This window comes from Corylus avellana, chromosome 3 (genome assembly GCF_965113065.1).
Source record: "Corylus avellana chromosome 3, dhCorAvel1.hap1.2, whole genome shotgun sequence".
NCBI classification, from domain to species: domain Eukaryota; kingdom Viridiplantae; phylum Streptophyta; class Magnoliopsida; order Fagales; family Betulaceae; genus Corylus; species Corylus avellana.
Genome location: NC_142492.1, coordinates 4,249,371 through 4,269,076, shown reverse-complemented (window position 1 = coordinate 4,269,076; position 19,706 = coordinate 4,249,371). Strand labels below are relative to the sequence as shown.

The window sequence follows — 19,706 nt, the reverse complement described above, 5'->3', positions numbered from 1 at the left end:
GGAGTGTGTCACTCAATCCTTATCTCCGAACACTCCACAAACCCAAATACAAGCAAGTCTAGGGACATAACAAACTTAATTTATTATGAAAAACAATAATATAGTACACATACCTCTCTAAAATTACCATTCAATTGTCAATGTTCCTTCTTCCAAAAAAATATTGATTGAGTTAATGTTTCCCAAAACTACAAAAAGTATTAATGTCTTCCCAATTACAAAAATACAATTTATAAAAATTATTAAAAAAAAACTATAAATTTTAAATTTTTAAAAAGTGGAGGCTCAAAGGAGATAGCTAAGTCACCCCAAGGGTATAAGGACGGTTCGACCACATCTAAATATGGCCGAAGGAAATGGTTGAGCCGCCCATATTCATTTGGGATAATTTCGGCCACCCACAAGCCGGTTAAAGGAAGTGGTTGGATCATTCCTAAAACCTTAGGAGTGATTCGGCCTCTTTATAGCCAAAGAAAAAAGATTGACAACTTATTGATAGTTTGACTTTGAGGGATATTGTTCAAATTAAAAGTATGAGAGATATGTTATTAAGTAGTAATTTGAAGGAAAGTACGTGAATTTTGTCTAAAGAAATTTACTTGCTTAGAAAAAGAAAAAGAAATTTACTTTTTTTTTTTTTTTTTTTTTTTTTTGAAGAAAGAAAATTTACTTATTATTGAAAGAAAAGCGCTAGTAGGATAACATAACCCAACAACCAAACACCAGGAATGGGCCAGCTTAGCCATGCCCAAAAGAACCGGCAATCAAACGGTCAGCTGAGATATCCCAATCATCAGGCGTGTGTGACGCGAAGCACTAGATCCCCGGTGCGCTGTGAATCCCAAGTCCCAAGTCCCAACCTCCAAACTGCCCCTCCTTTCCCTACACACTTCGAACTCAGTGAAGCTCTCGCTCTCTCTCTATGATTTGCATATGGTTGGTGTAGATCGGTGATGGCGACCTTTCTCGCTCAGTTCCAGACGATCAAGAATTCTTGTGATCACCTCGTTATTGCAGGTTTTAATCGCATCCCTTAAAAATTATCCTAGATATTAAATTGAAGCTGAATTTCTTAGTTGGATTTAAATTTTCGGCATCGCGAGCTACTGATCTTAATGCCTCTCCTACAACACTTTTAGGTTTCGATTTAAATTGTAGATGGAGTCGCTTAATTTTGTGATGGAAGTAGTGGATTTAGATTAATAAGTGGTATATAGTTGTGATAATATGCTTTTCTTACAAATGAATAGGACAAAATTTTCGTAGTGAATAATGGGAAAGCTACATTGTCATGACGCGTCTTACGACGCTATTCATCATCACTTGCATTGAATTGTTGTGCGACTTGTTAGTGTGTATAGCGTTGCTCCTGTGAAAGTTGCCTTCTGAATGATTTTTGTGGATCATATGGATGAATCGTCCTCATGTACTTCTACATAAGAAGATGTTAGGGTTCCATTTGGTAGCAGTAACAATTTTTTTTGAAAATGGGCTGTTTTTCCGAATTGATGTGCAAGTAATTCTCTGTGATTTTGAAAATGTCGATATATTAAGAGTCGCAATGCCTTGGGAAGTGATTGTTTTGTATTCTTTTTCTGTCTTTATTTCCGAGAGTGATTTTCTTCTTAGCCACCAAAGGCAGTCGAAAAGAGTTATTTATGAAGATTCTACGACAGAATACCTAATTCTCTGTTTGTGTTTGTGTGGCATCTTGGGCTACTTATGAGATGCTTTATTAATTGGTAGAATCTTCATGGCATGATGTGTATGTAGCCCATTTCATAACATCTTGCACAAGATTTGGTCATAATTTTTTAGAGTAATTCACAAGATAATTTTTAATCTTAATTTCCTAGTGCACTTCTGTGTTCATGGGATGAGAATCACATGCTTTCCTATTATGATAATTATTTTAATAGAAAGTTCTCATTTGCCATGATCTATAGCCTCTACAACATTGTTGCAAGCAGGTATCTTTTTATATTTTGTCCAATAGCTGAATGTCAGAATGTGTCATTGTCCTACTTGCTAAATGTTCCTACTCACTAATTTCCTCTAAGCTGCTTTTCAGTGGAAGATGTGAGCGATTTGTGGCCCATTGTCAAGAATGGATTTGAGGAGCGGTTGCCATTCAAAAGAGCATGTTTAAACAACAAGACCCGGAATCCTGTGTTTGTGGAGAAATTGACTGCTGAGTTCATATTAACGAGAGATTCAAGACTTCGTAGCCGGTTCCCTCAGGAGCAGCCACTATTTTGGTTTCGGGAGCCATATGCAATAGTGGTTCTTGTTACCTGTGAGGTAACTTGCCATCTCATTGACCTTATCCACTTGTTATAGTATTAATTATGGTATAGCTGTAAAAATTATTTTAAGTTAGATGTGGGCATATGATACAGTTGTTATTACACCTTTCAAATCATCACTATTCCTAAAGCTAAGGAATTGTACAGTATATTACTCATACCTACAATCCTATCATCAGTGTAATGTAATAATCCTTGTGTATGCAATTGTACAGTCATTTACGAGGTGCCACTCATTTCTCTCTATATAGGAGTAGCAATTTAAGACCTCTGTCGAATCTACCTAGTTTGAGCTTGTTTGAGTTCACATTTGCATTAGTTAATCAACCTAAACCCACAAAATTCCGTATTCTTGTTGATAACGCACATCTGCTATGACATGATTATGACCCAGCGTGGACCTTCTATTGGCACATCAAATTATCACTATTAGTTCATACAGAGTATGAGAAAATTCCTTTGGTTTCTGTGATTTCTTTAAGGTTGATTGCCTCATGTTCAAATGGTGTCATCTATAAGATGCCTTATACAAAGTGGGAAATAATTCTCTTTTTAAGTTGTTTTCCTGGTTTCTGGAAAATACATCTACATATGCTTGATTATTTTATGTATAATGACTAGGGAAGTTGGCCAACACAATATCTTTGCGTAAGTAATAGTGTATTTGTGTGTATGCACATCACTTGGGATGAAGTCCAACATGATAAATGAATGCTAATTGCAGTTGTGGATTCAAGGGTAGTGTGATTTTGGTAGTTGAGAGGGCAGGGGAAAATTTGGCTGATTTTAAGTGATTGACAATTTGCATGTATCTTCAGAAATTTCTGACAGAATTTCTATATGTATGAAGAAGTTGATAAATTAAATGTTGATACTTACAATCAAATTAATAATTTATACTTGATAAACTAATCAGAATATGAAGAAGTTGATAAATTAAATGATGATACTTATAATCAAATTAATAAATTATACTTGATACAATTAATAAAAACTAGTCAGAATTTGTAGAATGATGAATTACAATACCCGGCCCCCCCGCCCGCACCCCCCCCCCCCCCCCCCAATGTGCGCATGCTAATTGTAGGTATAGCTAGATGGGTTTAGGTAGGCAAGTTGTGTGCCATCTAAATTGTAGGGGGAGTGCCCGGATTAGAGGGCCTTATGTTTTGTTCTTTTGTAGCCAATCAAATTTTTTTCTTACTGCCTGAATTCTGTTGGAAGTAATTCTATTTGTATTCATGCGTATAAAACTATGTTAATATTGGTATGTACTATATGTCTCATACATAATTGAACCTATATAATATTTTATCTGTATCTATGAATCAACAAATTCAAATATTCACATCTAGACCTGATTTGAGGAGATAGGCATTGATTATTGTTGCCCAGACCTGGGTTTGAACTTGTGGAGTTTTTGCGTGTGGAAAAGTTTTTTTTTTTTTTTTTTTAATAAGTAATCGAGATATCATTAAAAGCGTAAGGTGCCTTATGTACACAAAAAGTATACAAGAGAAGCCACCTAACTCGTAGGGGCAAAACGAACAAGAAAATTATGATAACTTATCACCAAAGGAGAAACATAAGCAATTGTCCAAAGATACAAAGTGTTGACAATTAAAGACTTAATCTCCTTCAAAGTTCTATCGTGGTCCTCATAATTTCTATCATTCCTTTCCCTCCATATACACCACAAAACGCACGAAGGTACCATTTTTCACACAGCAACATTTCGAGTGCTGTCATGCAAATCAACTACTTGTCTAGGTATAACCTAAGACAACCCACATCGACTGAAGAAAACATTCCAAATGGCAAGATCAACAAAAAGAGAATACACTCTAAAACTCAATTACATGGTTGTTTTTTTCCTAATGCTCTTATATTTGGTACTAGATTGTGATTTCTTTCTTCTTCTTCTTCTTCTCTCTCTCTCTCTATCCCTTTTGTGTGTGTGTGTTACTTCTAATGTACTTCTTATGTTCTACTTTCATTTTTTCCCCTAGGATCTTGATGAGTTCAAAACCATCCTTAAACCACGCCTGAAATTGATTGTCCAAAATGACGAGCGGGAGTGGTTTATTGTATTCGTGTCTAAAGCTCATCCAAATGACGATCAGGCTACAAAATTGGCAAAAAAAGTATATGCCAAACTTGAAGTTGAATTTAGCTCCAAAAAGAGAGAGAGGTATGCTTGCAGCTCATTACAATGTGTTTTTATTTCATTTAATGGATTAAGAACAATTGACTGAATGTTTGTTGCACTTTAGGCTCTACTTTGGTTTTACTCAAATGATAAAGTTTACCTTTGATACTTCACTGAATGTTTGTTGAACTTTAGGCTCTCCATCAAGTCCTTTTCACAAAAGAGTTGCTTCTGTACTTCAACCTAAGTTGAACATTTCATTGTCAAAATTTTGTATGTGTAATACTTGATCTTAAAAATTGGTGTTTTTCATGATCATTATCAATTCCTAGTTCAGATCATCATAGTCACTGATTTTTTTTTTCTTTATAACTGTTGACCAGAAGAGAATTTGGTGAATATATTGTGTTGAGTCATTGGTGATATATGACCAAGAGAATTTGGGGTCAAAAGTGTAATATATTGACTACCTTGGCAGAGCATTATTTCATAATTAAGTTTGGGGAGATTGAGGAAGGGAGGGTGGGTGGGGTGGGGTGGGGTGGGGAGGGGGGGGGAGGGGGGGTGTTAAAAAAACCTAAATGCGAGTGAGAGGGCTTAGTTATGAAAGCTCTTTCCCCCATTTTATAGTGTTTCTAACATATCCTTTGTTCAGGTGCTGCAAATTAGATATACACTGCCCTGAAGCAAATTTTTGGGAAGGCCTGGAATCTAAGATTATGGAGTCGATCAGAAATACAATGGATAGGCGTGTTCAGTTTTATGAGGATGAGATACGCAAACTCAGTGAACAACGCTTCATGCCAGTCTGGAACTTCTGTAATTTTTTTATCTTGAAGGTTGTTCCTTTTTTCAAAATATTCGAATTGAGAAAATCTGATAAAGGGTGCTTTGGCTGCAAGGGGGAGTGTCTTGATTGTTAATTGGAGGTGTTGACTTTCATGTTTTGCTTTCTCTTTTCTAGTACATATCGTTGTACTAAAGAGCTTACTTTTCCAACATCCTCTACTTTTGAATAAAAGTACATGCTGGGAGCAACATCCCCCCTTAGGACAGATGTGGAGGCACAAGTCTCAAAAATCCTTCATATCCTAAGAGCCATGTAACCCAGTTGTATATCACATTCCTCTTCTGCATACTCTAGAAGTTTCGGACTTCTAACATTTCCTTTTTCTCTCAGGAAAGCTTGGCTTTTTTGTTTGAGATGGCTCATCTTTATGAAGATGCGTTACGGGAGTATGATGAACTAGAACTCTGCTATTTGGAAACAGGTGAGAACTTGTTATCCCTTCTGCTATCAAGATACAAATTCTGATGCTGCTTTTAATTATCCAATAAAAGTAGTGCTTTGATATATACACACATGATGATCTCACCTTCAAATATATATTAGGCATCTGAATAGCCTTTGTCTATATCATGTGTAGAAAGGTTCTTGATACTTAGTGCCTAAATAATCCAGCACATAAGCATGTAGGTGCTAGAACACAGGTTTAATTTATTCATTCTACAATAAGAGAGGAGCCCATGCTGAACCTGAAGTGAGTCTACTTTGATTTTAATATTTGTTTCACTTCACATTTTGTCACATCTTGAATCATAGATGTCATTAATCATGTTAATATATTACAAAATAACAAACTTAAAACATGGTGCTAGATGGAGCTCAAGCGGTTAGATAAGGCATCATGAATTATTGGTCTTGATACTGCTCTCTTTCTCTCTCTAAAGTCTATTTCACCATATTAGATCTCTATTGTTAATAGATATTGATGGAGACCATTTTAAGGTATGTTCTTGTTTCACTTTGTCCCCTACAAACATTTTCATGGAGTAGTAGTTTCAAGGGGTCATTCTCCTTGTATGAAGCCAGTCCTATTTATTATTACGATCCTGCTTCATTTTTCTGTCAAATTTTCACAAAATGAGTTTTAAAATAGTTGTTTTTGGTGATTGTGCAATTATTAATGCCCTTTTTGTTCTTATGTAGACCTCTAAGGTAGCACCACTATACCTTCAACAGGAATTGATTTGATATTTGTGTTCATCATTCCTGATCAAAAGCAACATGCTTATTATTCTTATCATTATATTTGTTGGTGAAATAAGTACTTGCTTTTCACTGAAGTGTTCTTGATTAATGATTAATAATGGATCACAACTTATCCCTGGAATCTATTCTTAATAAAATTTTGTATTACTTATCAAAAAGAAAGGATTAAAACTTACTTCGATTTTGCAGTTAATATGATCGTGAAACACAGAGACTTTGGAGGAGTAGACCGTGGTGATGATCAGGCAGCATTGCTTAATCCTGGAAATAAACCATTGACGCAGATTGTTCAAGATGAGTCGTTTAGGGAGTTCGAATTTAGACAGTATATGTTTTCCTGTCAATCAAAGGTTTGCAAAACTGAGAATTATTCGTGATCTCAAATGATTGATATAAAAGCAAATCAAATTCGGCAGTGATATCATTGCAAAGATATTGTTCTATTTGCTTTCTCAACGTTGCACATCTTATTTTGCATGTATTAATTTTTCTTACTTTCTAATGTGCTGCTTCATTGGTTGTTGGAATCCATTAGTTAACTTGATTAAGTATTTTTATCCTATTTTAGCAATAGATAATTCATTTCTGTTTGATTTAAACTACTCCAAAGATGGCGCTTAGCAAGTACTTTTGAGTAGATGCTCACAATGTAATTTGATTCTTTTGGAAAATTATTTGATTCAATCCGGGGAGCTGAGAATATTATGTAAATTGGATTTAGAGAATTCTATAACCATGTCAACTGGGAATTTCTATCATATTTATTAAAGAGATGTGGCTTTGGGGAGAGATGGCGAGGTTGGATAGATCACTGCATATCTACAATGTGATTTTCCATTCTCATTAATGGGTCTCCTTCTAGATTTTTAAGTAGTTCGTGTGGATTAAGACAGTAGGATCCATTGTCTCCATTATTGTTTGTGGTTATTATGGAGGCATTAAGCATGATGATGTCTGCTACGGCGGATAGTGGACTTTTATCTAGATTTTCGGTGAGATTGAGGAATCATGAGAAGGTGGTAGTGTCGCATTTGTTGTTTCCAGATGATATGTTGATCTTTTGTGAGCCTAGTTGTGAACAACTTCGTAACTTGAGATTCATTTTTTATGTTTTAAAGCGGTTTTGGGGTTGAAGATAAACTTGTCTAAGTCAGAGATTGTTCCCATACGCAATGTGGGGGATGTGGAAGGCTTGGCAAGCATTCTTGGGTGTAGAGTGGCTTCATTGCCGATGAAGTATTTGGGCTTCCTTAGGGAGCTTCTTACAAGGCTTCTACCATTTGGAATGGCATTATTGACAAGATGGAACATAGGTTGGCGGATTGGAAGAGGCTTTATTTATCAAAGGGAGGCAAATTAACTTTGATAAAAAGTACTCTTTCGAATTTACCGACATATTATTTGTCTATTTTCCCTATTTCACTAGGAGTGGTTAATCAACTAGAAAAAATTTAGGGGACTTTATTTTGGGGTATTGGTGATGAGTTTAAGTTTCATTTAGTGAAGTGGTCAAAAATATGTACTCTAATAATTTAAAGGGGTTGGGGGGTGAAAAATCTAATTTCAATATGTAACTTTTGAGTAAGTGGTTGTGGAGGTATGCTATAGAGAGGGATGCTTTGTGGAGATTGGTGGTAGACCCTATGGTGTGGGAGTGTGGAAATGTATAAGGAGGGGGTAGGAAGGTTTTTTTAAATATGTGAGGTATGAGGTAGGAGATGGATCTAAGATGCAGTTTTGGGATGATGTTTAGCGTGGGGATCAGCCTTTGAAGCTCTCATTTAATGAATTACTCACTATTGGTTGTGGTAAGGATGCGTGGGTGACGGATCATATTCCAGAATGGAAACATTCATTGGAATACTTTCTTTAAAAGAGTGCATGATTGGGAGGTTGAAGTGGTCTCTGGTCTCTTTGAGTTGTTATATATTCTCAAAGAGTAAGGCACAAAGGTGAGGATAAAATTTGCTGGATTCCTTCTAAAAGGAAACCGTTTGAAGTTAGGTCTTACTATCAGGTGTTATCTACTCTGGTAAGTTTCCCTTTTCTTTGGAAGTTTTTGGAAAGTTAAAGCTCAATTGAGAGTGGTGTTTTTTGTGTGGACGGCTGCTTTAGGAAAAATCTTAACCTTGAATAATTTACGAAAGAGGAATGTTATTGTGAAGTGGTGCTATATGTGTAAGAAATGTGGGGAGTCTATTGATCATCTTCTTCATTGTGAGGTTGCAACAGAATTGTGGAGTACACTTTTCCAGCTGTTTGGCGTTGCTTGGGTTATGCCTCAAGGGGTGAGCGAGTTGGAGGGGACAATTGGGAAACTGTACTGCTTTGTAAACATGGAAGTTGACTCCTTTTTGTTTAATGTGATGTCTTTGAAGAGAGCTGAACATAAGGAGCTTTGAAGATCGTGAGAATGGGATGTTAGTGCTGAAGAAGATGATGGTACAATCCCTTTATACATGGGGAGTAGCATGGAGTAGTTTGCCTATTTCTAATTTTTCTGAGTTTTTGGAATTTCTTTCTTTTTTTTTTGTCAATACTTTAGGGGTTCTCTTATATACTTCATGTGTAATAGGATTGCACCCCTATGCGCTTTTAATGAATTTACATTATTTGTTAAAAAGAAAAGTTGCTTTCTGAAGCAAAAGGTACTTTCCTTTTGAAGAGGAGCATCATGTTTCCAACTTTTCCATCACTAAAAACTTCATGCTTGCATTTTTTTCATATAGAGCTTCTTTTTTGTTTTTCTGCAAAACTTGGTTTACTCATATAATGGCTTTTTTCTTTGCTGAAATTATAAATGGGTACTGTATCTCAGTGATGTGTGTCAAATTGCAGCTTTTGTTCAAGCTGAATCGCCCCCTTGAGGTTGCTTCAAGGGGTTATTTATTCATAATAAGCTTCTCAAAGGCCCTGGCACTGCATGAGGTACTTGATAATCTTTGTTTAATGTACTATTGCTACTTGTCTTGAGCTTTACTTGAAGAATATTGGTTCTGATTTTTTCCCCCTTTTCTGTTTCCTTTCATCTTGGAGTTCTTCTCAGAATATTCTACCCTTTTGTATGCGTGAAGTTTGGGTAATAACTGCCTGCTTGGATTTGATCAATGCAACTGCTTCTCATTATAAGGACGGACTTCTGGCACCGGATATAGAAAAGGAGTTCTACCGCCTTCTGGGTGATCTTTATTCACTGTGCAGGGTTAAGGTAGGCTTTATGTCAGTAAAGTAACTGCATATTTTTCTCGTTTAATGATTTATTTGGTATGTACCAATATTCTTAGTCCATAAAAGTGACTCATATCCATCACTAAAGAATGTGTTTAAATCAGAAAGTTTGTTTTAAACATGCTGACATTTGGCTGAATGCGTTGATGTGGTGTTCCACACCGTTTTTGGTGGTTGTCTACACTTACGACAAAATGATTTCACTTTTTCCTATTTCTAGCTTGCTAAAAAAATTCTGAACGAGTGTATTTATGATTTTTTGTCAGTTCATGAGGCTTGCATATTTGATTGGATATGGAATAGAGATTGAACGAAGTCCTGTCAACAGGTACATAGTTAAGTTTTAAAGGCCAAATCCACTTGTAGCATTCTTTAAATTTGGTTGCTCATAATATTTTTCTAAGAGCAAGCTGAATTATGTTGTTCTTTAACTGCAGCAAAATTTTATTTGATATCTAGACTACTCTTCTTCTTCCCTTTTGGATAAGAAATGTCTGGAATTTTACTTCTAGCTTTATCCTTTTTCTTTCGAGCAGTGCTTCACTCAGCATGCTACCTTGGCCCAAGCCAGCAGTTTGGCCTGCAGTTCCACCCGATACTTTGTCTGAGATTTTTGTGAAGGAAAAGGTAAGATTTCAGTATGGCATATGCAGGGCTGAGCTAGCAAAATGACCATTTAATACATTAACATTCTTTGAAAATCACATTGCACTTGTGCTTTTTTTATTAATAGAACTCGTGTTGTTACGAAAGAAAGTCATTGTAGAAGATAACTCAAGGTAGTCTATTTGAAGAATGAAGTAATATCTGATGCGTCTCATTCAGAAATCTCAAAAATGTAATTAACACAGGCCTACGTGGTGCCTCAATTGGTAGCCAATAATTTCATATTCTGAAATGGAGCTTTTGGATCCCAAACAAATTGGTGGCCTTGTTAATGCAAATTACATTAGTGGCATTGTTACTTAAAAATACAGTTTTTATTCGACTATCAGTTAATTAACTTGCTTATTTAGAACTAAAAACTTGGATGACCATTTGAGGGAAATTTAGGATCATATCTGCAAGCGAACAGATCCTTTCCATGACTGAACTTACATTTCATTGTCATTGGGCCTGTCAATTTTCTTGTAAGTTGTATTCATTTCAAAGAGCTTCTTATAGCAGTCCTTGTAATACATGTATTTTCATATGTGATACTTGATATGGCAGGTGCTGAATTTCTCCAAAAAAAAAGAAAAAAAAAAAGAAGTGCTAATAGTTGTTTTTGCTAAAGACTCTTTTTGACTTCCCAAAAAAACTATTTGACAATGTTTCTTTGTGCAGATGATTCTCCAAGAAACTCTTAGAGGCAAGCACTTTGGTATTCAGAGGAAATCATTGCCGCTTGAACCTTCCCTTCTTTTGCGTGAGGCTAATCGACGAAGGGCTTCTCTTTCTGCTGGAAATATGTTTGAAATGTTTGAAGGTCGCCCAATTATCAGTGATGGGTACTGAAACAACGCATTAATTTTATGTAAATGTATTTTTGGTGTTTTTGGTTTTCAAGTTTTTATCTTGGCGGTATGTACATTGGCAGATCAGGTTCAGATGCATCCATAAAGATGTCCCCACTGTCCCCTCCACAAAAAGTCCGTACAAGTTCCATGTCGCGCACTAACTCTTCACCTGGAAATTTTGAGAGCTCAATTGATCGACCTATGAGACTTGCTGAGATTTATGTTGCTGCTGACCATGCTTTGCAGCATACAATTTCTAATCATGTTCTACGGAAATCTTTATCATCATTAGAGGAGTTTGAGGTATAAATATCAGGCCAAACATACACGTGTGCACGCAGCATTCAGTAAAATTGTCTTGCCCTTGAGGAAATCCTCTTCAAATTTCCCATGCTCTTTAACAGACCTATTTACTTGATCAAATCATATTCCCTTAAAATATGATAGCCACTTCTAAATGATCTTTGATACGCAGTTGCTTCTTCTAAAGTGGTCTTACTTAGTGGTTGAATCTCTCTCATATTTTGTGCAATTCAAAATTTGATGCTAACAGAAAAAATATCTGGAGCTAACTAAAGGCGCTGCTGACAATTACCATCGCTCCTGGTGGAAAAGACATGGCGTTGTCCTTGATGGTGAAATAGCAGCTGTCTGCTTCAAACACGGAAATATTGATCTCGCTGCAAAGTCATATGAGAAGGTCTGTGCCTTATATGCCGGTGAAGGATGGCAGGATTTATTGGCTGAAGTCCTTCCGAATTTAGCTGAGTGTCAGAAGATACTTAATGATCAAGCTGGTTACCTATCGTCTTGTGTGAGACTGCTTTCACTAGATAAAGGCTTATTTTCGACCAAGGAACGCCAAGCATTTCAGTCTGAAGTTGTTCACCTTGCACACAGTGAAATGAAGCACCCTGTACCCCTAGATGTATCTTCTTTAATTACATTTTCTGGCAATCCTGGACCCCCGTTGGAGCTATGTGATGGGGATCCTGGTAGTTTATCTGTGACAGTTTGGAGTGGCTTTCCTGATGATATTACTCTTGATTCACTCAGTCTCACATTGATGGCTACATATAATGGTGATGAAGGTGTCAAGGTATGCTTTTCTAGACATAATGTTATGCCTTTTCATTGCAGTTGAAGCAATTTATTGATGAATTCTGAATAACAATAATTTCATCTGTTATTTCAGGCATTAAAGAGCTCTTCTGCTATAGTTCTAAAGCCTGGCCGGAATACAATTACCTTGGATTTACCCCCCCAAAGACCAGGCTCCTATGTCTTGGGAGTTCTTACTGGGCAGATTGGGCATTTGCGGTTTAGATCTCATAGTTTTTCCAAGGGTGCCCCTGCAGACAATGATGATTTTATGATATATGAAAAGCCAACTAGACCTATCTTGAAGGTATTGTATCTCGAACCAGAGGATAATTATGTAGTTAAAAAGTTGAATAGAAATATGGATAATTATGATGTTGAGACAGGAGAGTGTGTTTTCGTACTGATGACTTTCTTCTTACATTACCCACGTATCATGCATTCAGATCCTGAAGCACTGTTAGAATAAGGGACTAGTTTCTTAGTATCCCTCTTTTAGTTGTTATATAAATATTTTAATCATCTAACAAAACACCTTTTCATCCATAGGTTTTTAAACCCAGAGCCTTGGTTGACCTTGCTGCAGCTATTTCATCTGCTTTGCTAATAAATGAACCTCAGTGGGTTGGGATCATAATACGGCCCATGAACTACTCCCTCAAAGGTGCTGTATTGCATATAGATACTGGTCCAGGGCTGAAGATTGAAGAGTCGCATGTCATTGAGATGGAGAGTTATGTTGATGTGTCACAAAGTCCTGCTGACATGGCACGGTCTGATGCGGCTCATAAAGATGGTTCTTTGACTGTTGATAAAGATTTTGAGCAGTTGAGACTCCATGATGGCAGGATAGAGTTTCCAGGTTGGGCAAATAACGTGACTTCTATTCTGTGGATTCCAATATGTGCCATTAGCGACAGGCTTGCCAGAGGATCATCTTCAGGTTAAGATTATGATACAGTTTTGGTGGTTCCAATATCTAGTATGTGTGGCTTGTATCTAATGTTTTTTGTTGCATCCAACTGCTTCCATGTATATGACACATTGTTTGCTATGGGCAGTTACCCCTCAGAGACAGAGTATTGTGGATGGAATGAGGACGATAGCTCTGAAGCTTGAATTTGGAGTATCCCACAACCAGATATTTGAGAGGTATTCTTATTGTCCATCATTCTTTGAGTTTAAATTTGCAAATTCTGCATTCCTGTTTTTTATTTATTCATTTCTTTTTTTTTTACTTTTTGATATTTTTATTATGAGTAATGCTAATTAGTAGACTCTTATACGACTGCCAAACAACTTGATGATGTGGTAGTGAAAAATCAGTCCTTGGATATTAGCACCTGTAAAAAAATATATATATAAGGGTTAATTTTTACGGCCATGTCATCCCAATGTATGGCAATCGTATAGCAGTCTACTAAATAGCATTACCCTTTTATTAGTTATGCATTTGTCTGAATAAGTACTTGGCCTGATGTGCAGGACCTTAGCCGTCCATTTTACTGATCCTTTCCACGTGAGCACACGCATTGCAGATAAATGCAATGATGGAACTTTGCTTTTGCAGGTAATTTGTCTCAAGTTTTCAAAAGCATACTTCTTTGTGTATTACTTTGATTTCGATGAACTGGTTCCCAATTTTAATGAATCAAAAATTTTCTTTTTCCATCTGTAACTAGAATGACTCCGCATCACTTAATGAAAGATATTTTAGCTTGCAGTCTTTCATTACAATTCTTACAGATTAGCAAAATGTGACATTCTCTTGTTATGATTTATCAATTTTTCTATGAAGTCTACATTGGTAAATGTTCTTCCAGGTGATACTACAATCAGAAGTGAAGGCCACATTAACCATCTATGATACTTGGCTTGATCTTCAAGATGGATTTGTTCATACTCGAAAAGGTGATGGGAGACCAACTTCAGGCCTCACCCCCCTCATCATTTCTCCACATTCCAGAGCAGGAATACTGTTCAGTATATGCTTAGAGATGTCAAATGCTGAAGGTATTCTCATTTGATTGTGCAAATAAATTTTGGCACCTGTGTGCTTCCATGCTAGAGTTAAACCGGAGTAGATAGTGTCTTGTGGATGAGTGTCTCGCTAAAGATTAATATGCAGTAATGTCTTATATATCATCATAGGTCATTCAAAGACCATTCTAAGGCTTGAGAACTGGTAATCATAGTAATACCTGAAGTAAAAGAGGTATAGTTATAAAGAATTATGACATTAAGTTTACCACCATAGTTGGGGAGCATTTTCTCTGTAATCCTATTGTCCAAACAATATCTGATCTGGTCAATGTACTTATATGTAGATCTCTTTTTACAATTTGTGCCAGATTAAGACCATCACTATACCTCTAATATATTAACATGCTATATGTTACATACTTCCCTTCTATATTTATGGTGGGGTTCTAAACTTCTAAATGTGGTAGTATTTAAAATAGTTAGGTACAGCTAGTTCATAGTCAGTGATAGTATGGTGCTGATTTTGATAGGCTTGCCTGGTTTCTCGAAGATCCTTTTGAAATAGTGATTTAGATATCAATTGATAGAGTAATTCTATTCATCACTTCCCTATCCCTCTCCCATCCTCCCAAAGCCTATATGGCATGGTCCTCCAAATCAAAAAACTAATCTCCGTGCATCAAATGCTATGGGGCACCACGCCACATATGCTTTGTGGGGATGGGAAGGGGATAGGAGGGTGATATATAGCAATACTCCAATTGATATCAACTAGGATGCAGACATTATTGATGTGGTGAAGTTGATACGGCTGGGCTATATTATCTTTGAGTGCTGTATACATATGAGTAAGATAAGGAAGTAGTGGGGAAAAGAAATGGGCTTCTTCAATCCATTAACAATTTTAGTATGATAATTGCTTTATACAAAATTAAGGTTCTTATTTTAAATGATAGAAAGGATATTTTAGATTAATTGAAGCTTTGTTTAGATCTACAAAATTCCTAGAAGCCAATGAGCTCTAGCTCAAATGATCCTTCCTCCTCCAATAATAGGATGAACGGTGAGGTGCTGAGTTCAAGTTCCACTAGATGCATGTGTAACTTACCAATGACAAATACATGTTACAAGAACCATTTAAGATTAAACTCCTTTTCTAGTAATTTTAGTTGTCATAAGTTCCATAAAACATGTTTGGTGAAAACACCAGCAGTCGGATGCCTACTTTAACCTGGAAAATGAATTTAATGCATATTAATACAGTCTCCAAACAAAACCTTTGAAGAACTTTTGAGTCTTTGAACTCGATTGTCCAACCTGATCAATTCGATCATTTCAATTGAGCCACAAGTTTTTTCTTTTTGTTGTACCATGCAGTGAGTTGACATGTCAACTTTTTTATCTCATCTGATTTTCTTGGAGTTTAGAAGATTGAACAATAGTAAAGGCAGCTTTTTACTTAAGTTGAAGATGTGATGATGAATGCTCAGCTTGTTTGTTCCCATTAGTTTTTTGGTAAATTGTAAACTCAGTTATTCTAAGTAATTGTGATGCTGCTTAAAAGAAAGAAGTAAACAAAATTAGTGCTATGTATTTCTCATTTACAAAGTAGGTGATTAATCATTAGAGAGAACAAAAGTTATTTTGTATAAACCAAACACTAATATGTCAAAATCAGACCGGTTTTCCTTGTAGCCTATATAATAAAAGCAAATCTTTTCATATTTGTCTTACATTTAACAGAGCTAATATTTCCTTTGGTTTGCAGATGAAGCTAAGGCACCACAACCAGATAGCATATTAAATCTCAGATATGGAATTTCTGGTGATAGGACTATTGGAGCACACCCGCCTGTGGCTGTAGAATCTCCAGGACCCGAGGGTGTTAGACAGGATTTGATCTTCAGGAGTGCTCTTGTTTTGCAAAGGCCTGTGCTTGACCCATGCCTGGCCGTTGGTTTTCTTCCTCTCCCTTCTGGTGGCCTTAGAGTTGGGCAACTTGTTAGCATGAAATGGAGGGTTGAAAGGTTAAGAGATTTCAAGGAGGATGAAGTTTCCAAACACAATGTAAGTCAAGAGAAGTAACCATTATTTATCGACAATGCTTAAAGAAAGTTAGAAATCAGGATTCTAGAGCATCACTCCTTTCCTATCAAATTTTGATGTGGCATTGATTGCAGAGTTCAGCTCTTTTAAGCCAATTGTCATATTGTTGTAAGATAGTTGCTTTTCTCTTTCCAATTATGAATTGAGGTGTGTAGTTCCCACTCCTTTGGACTTTGTTTTGTGAAAGGATTGAAGTACCACTGAGGACTATTAGGATGTAGCATATCCCATTTGCCTTCGTCCGCAGAATTATTTTGCAATCATAGGACTTGAACTTAAATGTTTCATTTAATATTGCATGAATTCTTTACCTAGTTTACCAGTAGGTAATTTTTCCTTTTCCTTGGTTGTTCTTTTGCTTTATTTTGGTTGCTTAGAAAAGGGTAGGAAAAGAAAATAATTTTTTATGATATTGCATGTTTGCTTAGAAAGGGTGAGTTTTTCAATATTCGAAACCAAAACAGCAAAAAACGTTGATTCTATTTTTATACCCTTCATATGATGTTGCCTTTGCATCTTCCCCACTACCCTGCAACTTCTTAGATTCTTAAGACCTGAGGAGTGCTTTGGGCAGCTATTACTAAATATAAGAATGTGAAATTTTCAATTACTCGTTTATATCGCTCAGTTAAATTATCTTTGTTGCTTGAGAAACAGGATGAGGTGTTGTATGAAGTCAATGCAAATTCAGATAATTGGATGATTGCTGGGAGGAAAAGAGGGCATGTTTCTGTCTCCACGAAGCAAGGTTCCTAAACTTCGTTCATCGCTTATAAGTTTTCGTTAAAATCTGGTTTCTTGTCTCATTTCTGCTCATCTTGATCATCCTTTTTTTCGCGACAACAGGTTCCAGGATAGTTATCTCAATATTATGCATGCCACTGGTAGCAGGCTATGTTCGTCCCCCACAACTTGGACTGCCAGATGTTGAGGAGGCAACTATAAGTTGCAATCCTGCCGGGCCTCACCTGGTTTGTGTCTTGCCTCCGCCTCTCAGCTCCTCCTTCTGCATTCCAGCATGATTACTTGGCTCCTGCATCCTGCATTGCTGTTACCCCAGGTCACTATAGTTTTCCACTCTGGTTGGATCAAGTTTTTTCGGTTCAATTAAAAATTACAGTTATAGAGGTAATACTACCCAGTTTTGATTACCTAGATATTTGTAAATCTGTATTTGTTGAGTTTGCTGGAAAATCCGGAGAAGTTAGTTTAATTTAGTATGGCTGGGGTAGTTCTTTGGGTGTTCTGAACATCTGGCATCCCTGCTATGTACAGTGGATTTTGTACTTTCCATGTACAATATAATGAAAGATATTTTGTTTGGTCTAATGCATGATTTGAGATGAGTGAAACATGTGCAATCAATCCCATTTTCTTTTCCTATATGTTTTTTTTTTTGTTTTGTTTTTTTTTTTTTTTTTGGATTGAAGGTGGTGGGGTGTAGGTGGACAATCATTTCATCCCATTTTCTGGTGAAGAAATAGGCATTGTACCCCTTAATTATTCAGTGGCCTTTATCACAGATGCTGTTTGTGGACTGCCACCTGGAGCCCCATTTATCACTAGTGGCTTATACATCTTAAGCTTAATTCAGAGATCGTTTTGTCTGGCCATTGACACGAGAGCTGTCTGTGAGTCTGTTGCCATCGACACAATAGTGGTCTCTGATATCTGCTGCTGTAGACTGCAGAGATTCTTGATACTACTGCTGGACTTCTTTTATGACCCCAGACGTGTTTGGAGCTAAATGGATTTAGTAAATAATGCATAAAAATTAGGGATGTCAATTTCTTACGTGACCTATGAACTCAACACAAAATTTATGAGTTAGTATTGAGAGGTTTAATCCGTTCAATTAAATTAGTCGGATTATGGTTGACTTATATAGCCTTATACTCGTGTTGCAACATGATGCGAACTTAATATTTAGGATTGACAATTTTTGGTGAATCAAACACAAACACAATGCACTAAATTAGCGGGTTGAATGATTTGATCCGTTTAATTAATTAAGTCGAGTTAGGGTTAACTTATGTAGTTTTAGACATGTCTTGACATGATTCTAACGCAACACACACCATTAATTGTCACTCTTAATAAAAATTTTATGGGGGTTATTTTTTATGAATATTCTAGTAATCAAAAGTTCAAAATCATAATGGTCGATAATTTTTTTTTTTTTACATGTCCGCACAAGAGGGGGGATTCGAACTAGTGACCTCCGCTTCATAAGGCGTGATCCTTAACTGATTGAGCTACACCTTAAGGACGTCAATAATAAATTTTGTGTATGAATGCTTGGCAGTTGAGCTTAAGATCGGAATTATATCATCCAAGTGTGGGAATTAGAGAAAAGGTGTTCATTCAAGAACACAATTGACTTGGATTTCAGGGAGACAGATATGATTATATTCAATCTCTACTGGATAATTGGGTAAATACAAGATAAAGATTAAAGGGAAGATAATAACTTATATATGGAAGTGGCATAAATTAAGTCATTTATGCCCTCCAATAAGAGGATGACATTTCAGAGTGAAACACCAAATATGATAAACTCGAAAACACCAAATGTTTCTTCAACTCATCATCAAAAACACCCAGATTTTTTTCAGCCCTGTTTGCTTTGCTAGAATCACTAGAACCGAAATTTAATTGAAATAGGGCATTCGGTCATAGCAAGAAACCCCCCCAAAATTATCACAACTCAAAACTCCTAACACCCAGCAAAATTTTGAACAAAAAATTACCAAAATCCCAACACCAAAATCGGCCAAACAAGAAATAGCTCTCTCTCTCTCTCTCTCTCTCTCTCTCTCTCTCGTGAACCATGCCAAAAAAAAAAAAAAAAAAAGGAAAAAGGAAAAATTAGTCCTTGTGATTTACCTGATTTACAATTAAGTCCTTGTAGTATTAAAATAAACTTAAAGGTCCCCGAAGTATGCCAAAAAAAATAATTTAATCCTTACAGTCAAATTTTGTCCACTAATTTAACAAATTCTATTAGTGTGACACTGACTTAAATATGACAAGTATCACAATTTTATTGATTCTAATGTTTTATGTTATCATAATTTGTTAAGTCAGTGAACAGAATTTGATCGTAGGAACTAAATTATTTTTTTAACATACCTTAGGAACCTTTGAGTTCATTTTGATATTACAAGAAGTTAATTACAAATCAAGTAAACTACAAGGACTGATTTTACATTTTTCTAAAAAAAAAAAAAAAAAAAAAAAAAAAAAGAAAGAAAGAAAGCGGGGCCCTTTCTTTCATTCGT

The 19,706-nt window shown here is 36.1% G+C and overlaps 1 protein-coding gene across 2 annotated transcripts; it reads left to right on the top strand.

Moving 5' to 3' along the window:
- Positions 1-780: 780 nt before the first annotated feature.
- CLUB (TRAPP II complex TRAPPC10/CLUB) lies at positions 781-17,754 on the top strand. 2 transcript variants are annotated; one of them, XM_059585031.2, is made up of 21 exons: positions 781-1,017; positions 2,072-2,301; positions 4,316-4,497; positions 5,111-5,294; positions 5,636-5,726; positions 6,698-6,858; positions 9,347-9,436; positions 9,555-9,716; positions 10,003-10,064; positions 10,273-10,363; positions 11,063-11,226; positions 11,316-11,538; positions 11,789-12,334; positions 12,431-12,643; positions 12,886-13,279; positions 13,398-13,488; positions 13,822-13,906; positions 14,160-14,349; positions 16,088-16,386; positions 17,083-17,173; positions 17,272-17,754. In XM_059585031.2, the coding sequence occupies exons 1-21, from the start codon at positions 954-956 to the stop codon at positions 17,445-17,447; spliced, it is 3,789 nt and encodes a 1,262-aa protein (XP_059441014.2). In that variant the 5' UTR covers positions 781-953; the 3' UTR covers positions 17,448-17,754. The 2 variants fall into 2 exon arrangements, with proteins under 2 accessions (XP_059441014.2, XP_059441015.2); XM_059585032.2 differs by lacking the exons at positions 781-1,017; positions 2,072-2,301; positions 4,316-4,497 and having other exon boundaries at positions 5,255-5,274.
- Positions 17,755-19,706: the final 1,952 nt, after the last annotated feature.

Coding starts and splice junctions, on each gene's coding strand:
- CLUB (XM_059585031.2), top strand. CDS start 954: ATGGCGACCTTTCTCGCTCAGTTCCAGACGATCAAGAATTCTTGTGAT. Junction 13,280..13,397: donor TGCCAGAGGATCATCTTCAG/GTTAAGATTATG, acceptor TGCTATGGGCAG/TTACCCCTCAGAGACAGAGT. Junction 17,174..17,271: donor TTCTGTCTCCACGAAGCAAG/GTTCCTAAACTT, acceptor TCGCGACAACAG/GTTCCAGGATAGTTATCTCA.